Source organism: Penaeus monodon, chromosome 21 (assembly GCF_015228065.2).
Source record: "Penaeus monodon isolate SGIC_2016 chromosome 21, NSTDA_Pmon_1, whole genome shotgun sequence".
Taxonomy (NCBI): Eukaryota; Metazoa; Arthropoda; class Malacostraca; order Decapoda; family Penaeidae; genus Penaeus; species Penaeus monodon.
In genome coordinates, this window is record NC_051406.1 from 23,784,327 (window position 1) to 23,789,644 (window position 5,318).

At 37.0% G+C, this 5,318-nt stretch overlaps 2 protein-coding genes across 3 annotated transcripts in view; one reads left to right on the forward strand and one right to left on the reverse strand.

The window, feature by feature from the left end:
• Nucleotides 1–5,318, forward strand: part of LOC119586367 (major facilitator superfamily domain-containing protein 12-like) — a gene marked incomplete in the record, with an annotated part of 40,561 nt that overhangs the window by 27,158 nt on the left and 8,085 nt on the right.
• LOC119586369 lies at nt 645–1,648 on the reverse strand. 2 transcript variants are annotated; one of them, XM_037935080.1, is made up of 3 exons: nt 1,518–1,648; nt 1,089–1,271; nt 645–841 (listed from the first exon to the last, which is right to left on the reverse strand). In XM_037935080.1, the coding sequence occupies exons 1-3, from the start codon at nt 1,624–1,626 to the stop codon at nt 750–752; spliced, it is 384 nt and encodes a 127-aa protein (XP_037791008.1). In that variant the 5' UTR covers nt 1,627–1,648; the 3' UTR covers nt 645–749. The 2 variants fall into 2 exon arrangements, 1 of the variants encoding a protein (XP_037791008.1); XR_005229949.1 differs by lacking the exon at nt 1,089–1,271.

The window sequence follows — 5,318 nt, forward strand, 5'->3', positions numbered from 1 at the left end:
CAGCAGCACAGAGCAAAATATGAATACAAATAACTGATCAATGTCAATCATTACCAAATAATGCCACTATAACTCTCAACCTTTGGGATTTTAATACAATTGGTCCAAAGTCCTACTACTGCACAGAAGGAATAATGGCCTGTGAGATAACATTATCAATAAGTAAAGTGCCTAAAATACCCTGAAACACTTCATTATAAAAATATATCTCATCAAATATAATAGCATTTATACATAGCCTCTTGTACAGGATAAAAAATCTTCCTCACAAAAAACAAGATACTTGGGTATACAGGTTAGAACACTTTGTTCCCATCCATTACAGTATCCCTGTACAACACATTGGTATGTGCTAATACAGGAATCCCCCACTTAAAGTTCCTGATATGCTCTGGGTTAGATCCTTTGCAAAGACCATGTATATTGATAAAGAATGCAACTCAAATCAACACCTCACTGCTATCTTTGAAACCTTTGAGCAGGTGAAGTGTTTCATGACATGGTTATGACTGTAGTAGTGCAAATAGTGCAATATGCACTGTAACTGAAAGCCTTAGAACATGATTTTGCTTGAAAGCCCAGACATAAGTGCAAATCAACAGTGGCAGACATTAAGCAGGGGATGACTGAAGTACAAATATATGTAAAATACATTTCATTTTATACACATGTGATATTGATCACATTCTTAAAAGTACAATTATGAAATTCATCACAGTGTCAAACATATTCATACTAAGTAAGTTCTCTTAAGCTCTGGAGACATTATCACTTTCATCACTGCTTACTGAGTGTGTCCGCACTCTAACCCTCACAACTGAGTTTGGAACAGCTGTGTATTCTGCAAGGGAAATTTTAACATAATCAATGAAATATCCATAGATGCATACAAAGTGAAAATTACTGGAAGTTATAAGATAGTTAAAAAACAAAGTATAGTCATTCAATTATAACTACAAGAAAGTATAAAGATCACAATAACAAAATAGTGCAAGGAGAGGCTTATCATTAAGCACAAATCACAATGCCTCAACTTATAGGGTAATCTACATTAATGGAACTGTGTGGAACTGCTTTAGGCAACAAACCTCCACCTCCTGTCGCAGCAGTCCCTTTATCACCACACACACTCATGCCAGGCCCAACCCCCACAGCTGACATCAAACTAATGGCAGGCCCTACGCATGCTATTGTGCTAACATCTGCCTTGGCACAAGCAGGACTTATGGGTGCATCCTTAGTGTTCGATGATGTTTTTTCTGACTTTTTACCTGAGAGAAGACTGCATCTGTAGTAAATGCCCATTCAGCCCAAGCTTTACCAACTAGAGACAACATGGGAGATAATAAGCATTCAACAGCATTACATAGGACTTGGCCTGGAACTGCACTGAAGTACAGCATGAAGCACTTTGGTTAATAAGTTTAAAACTACCAATGCTACAGCAAGCTCATAAAAGGGGTTAGTTAAAGCCACAACTTTATCATTTCAAGCTAATATTCATAATTACTACACACCTTCACCTTGTGCTGAGGAAGTGCTGTCACCACATACACCCATTCCTGGTCCAACTCCGGCTGCAGCCATTGTACTGACTGCAGGCCCTACACACGCTACTGTGCTCATGTCTGCTTTATGCAAACAGGTGCATCCCCTCGGTGTTTTCCTCTGTGTTTCTATTGCTTGAGTTGGCTGTGGGCGTGGCTAAATTCTGTTGCAGTGCATAAAGAGAATCCTCATTTACATATTTCTTATACTGTATATAGAATTCAGGAAGGGTGGAAATCAATTATAGAACATATACACTATGAGTATTTATGGCAGCCATGCTCTCAAAAACATAGGTATTATCTTCATTAACCTAGAAATAGTGAAAATACATCTTCAATCATTCATTTCAATTCACTAATACTCATCTGAATATCAATATCGAAAACACACTTACAACTGACACATGAAGGCAAATATCTAAAAACAGATAACTCTCTAAAATTAAACACTATGTCACATCATATGTCACACATCCTTTCAAACTTCAACAGCCTAATGAGGAATTCCAAACAGGACTCCTCATACCACACATATTCAAATCATTCATGCATCTATGAATAAACAGCCAATCCTCCATGCAAAATACATTTTTATTGTTGTTAGTTTTACTCACTTTGCTATTATGTGAAGAAAACTAAACCAACATTTGAACCTTGAACTGGCAACTTACCTTTTGAGCGATCACCTATTTTGGCAGGCAGGAGAGTGAGGACTGCCAGGAGGCCGAGGATTGCAGCTCCGCCACAGCAGTAGAAGAGGATATCACGGTAATATTGAGAGCACAATGGACAACATGCTCTAAGAGGTGGGAAAAAATATATACTGTAATATGTGAAGTCTTCAACTATCTTAACAGTCAAATTATGCTCACAAATTTTATTTACAATATAAACATATTGTCCACATCACCAAACTAGAAGGTGATTGATGATGATAAAATTTTACTTATAAATTAGCAGTACACACACTAAATATGGTAAACCTAGCAAATTAAAACAGGCAGATTCCTGAGGTGTCAGACAGAAACTGCCTCTCCAGGGAAACAGAAAAAAAAGTCTAATGCAAGATGTAATTAGTTATCCTCTTCTACTTCTTGTTAAAGCAGAAATCTCTTAGACAGCCTCACTAAAGCATATTTTGTCGACTCCTTACTGTCCTTTTAAAAGTATGACACTAGAGCTGATGGAAATGAAAACTAATAGCTAAAAGACTAATAGTAAAATGAGTGTAACTGGTAATAGTGATATAAAAATGCAAATGGACATTTCTAATTTTTATTTACCATGAGGAAAAGTATAAGGGTATATATAATGAGCTTATGAAAGAGGATAATAACAAACAAAAAATTTGCATGGAAATGATGCCACCTGACCAATCATTTCTCTAGTATGAAGAATCATGAAAGGGTTGATGCAAAGAATGATGATCTTAATGTTAGAGTAACAGACACCATGCAATAGAAAGCAAGTGGAGTGTTAACTAAACATGCACCAGCAGAGGTACATTAGGACTCATGCACAAAAGTTGTATTTACGCACCTAATGGGGCTTGTGCTGAAAACAATGTTAAATTGTGTAATCACAATATTTCTTTTAAAACTGTGTTTTAGCTGATGCTTTCCCATAATAATTAAGTTTCTTTATATAACATTCACATAAGCTTTCTGATGCAACAGCAATAGTCTTTTCTAGCTAGCCCAGATTTTGTGTGCAAGCATTAAGCATGTTGTACCAAAGAAAATATTGTATATCAAACCATGCAAAAAAAATTCAAGTACCAAATAAAACAGTATTTTTGAGATTATTCATTTACAGGCAAGAAAAATCAATAAATAACTCAACAATATAGACACAAATACAGACAAAACAAATCAAAGAAAAACAAGTTTAGATGACTGACAGTGCAACACAGAGTCCACAAGATCCTCCAAGAAAAGAAACACAACAGGCACATTGTCTGCATGACTCTTAAAGAGATCTGAGACTGCAGAACTACTTACGAGCAGGGATTCAGGTTCTGGATTAACATGACGGCTATCCCATTAGAGAGCTTGTCTGTGAAGCTCATGGCCCCATAGACAAAAGCTCCTGACTCAATATTTGGGCCAATGAGGTCTGCCGTGATGGAAAGGGATGTGATCAGCATGATAGAGCCACCTGCCCCTAACATGGCTGTCACCACATACAGGATGTACTTGCGGTAGATCTCACCCTCTCCAAGCCAGATGCCAATGCAGGCTGCTCCACCTATGAGGGTGCCCAGGATGAAGGACGCCTTGGGAGATGGTGAAAGTACATGAACTGAATTCAGAGGGGGCATTTATGTCACAAAGAAAATGATCACCTCCAGTATGAAAATCTTCAGGGGAAAAGAATACATTTCCAAGTCATATAAAAAGCACAAAAGCTAAAATAGAAACCATTAGAGTTAAAAGGACAATTCAACAGTAATATTCCTTTAAACTGCTAACCATGATTACACCTCAATATTAAGAGGCTTAAAAAGAGCTTACCTTTCTTCCAATGAACTTATTGAGTGCTTTGAGTATAGTGGTGGTGAGGAACCCGGACACGTACATGACAAGGGGGATGTACGCCACAGATTCCTCAGACAGGTGCAGGGAATCTTGCAGGTATATGGGGATGTAAGCCTGTGTCAGGTTGCAGAAAAGCCTTGTCCCCATGTACAGGAAAGCCACTTGGTAGAACTGGAATCAAATTGTAGAATGAATCGAGTGACATGAAATGATTTTTCAAATGGATCTCAAATACTTCATGAATTCAGCTTCTGCTGAATGAGTATGAAAGAAAATGAATACTTTCACAAGGTTTGCAACAGGCAGATCAGGACTGTTATGTATTTTGATCAGAATTACTACTTCCTGATGGGCATATACTATTATAAGGTAAATAACTTTATTCTCCCTCCTTTCTCACAAAGAACTCTGTTCAGTACTTAGCCTAATATATTCTACGCACTCTTACAATGTAGCTATCACAATTTGTGTAACAAGAACTTTTTAAAACTATTCTACATAAGAACATTCAAACATTTTCATCAGCTGATTTACAATAGTCTGCTCAAGCAAAAACCTATGATTTATATGCTTAATATAAATGCCCTCAAATGTTTAGCACACTAAAGCTCTCATTAAACGAAGTAATTGGCCATAACAAATAACTTAAGTTGTAATACTCTTTAAATAGAAAAAAAATTCTTTGTTCTAATACCCTTTTTTCTCTACATGAATCTTTATACCTGAATTTATGGATTGCTGCCACATGGCAAACACTGAGTAATCCTGTGAAAAGCGATAGAATGAAAGATAGGAAAAAAAAAGGAAAATCAGGATATGCAAAATTCAATGAAATAGTAACAAATCACCATTGATACTAATCAAAATCATTCAACTTGGCAATGATCATCTCAACATATATATTAAGACAATATAACAAACTTAGTCATTAAAACAAGAACAACTATAAAATCAAATTTCTTGACCATTCACCTGTCTATCCTTCAGCCAATCCGTGGCTGTCATCCGGCAGTGAATGGGGACACAGACAGATGAAGATGCCACAGTTGTTCCTTCATCCTGAGAAACTTCTGAGGCTTCTGCATTGTTTATGGCCACCCTCTGCCAAGTGTCATAATCAGGCAAGTTGTCCTCCTTCACCAGTACGTGGAACAGGGTGACAAACAGGCAACCAATAGCCAAAACGATGAAGACTATGTACTGGAACAAGATTGCTTGATTAACTGTCCTG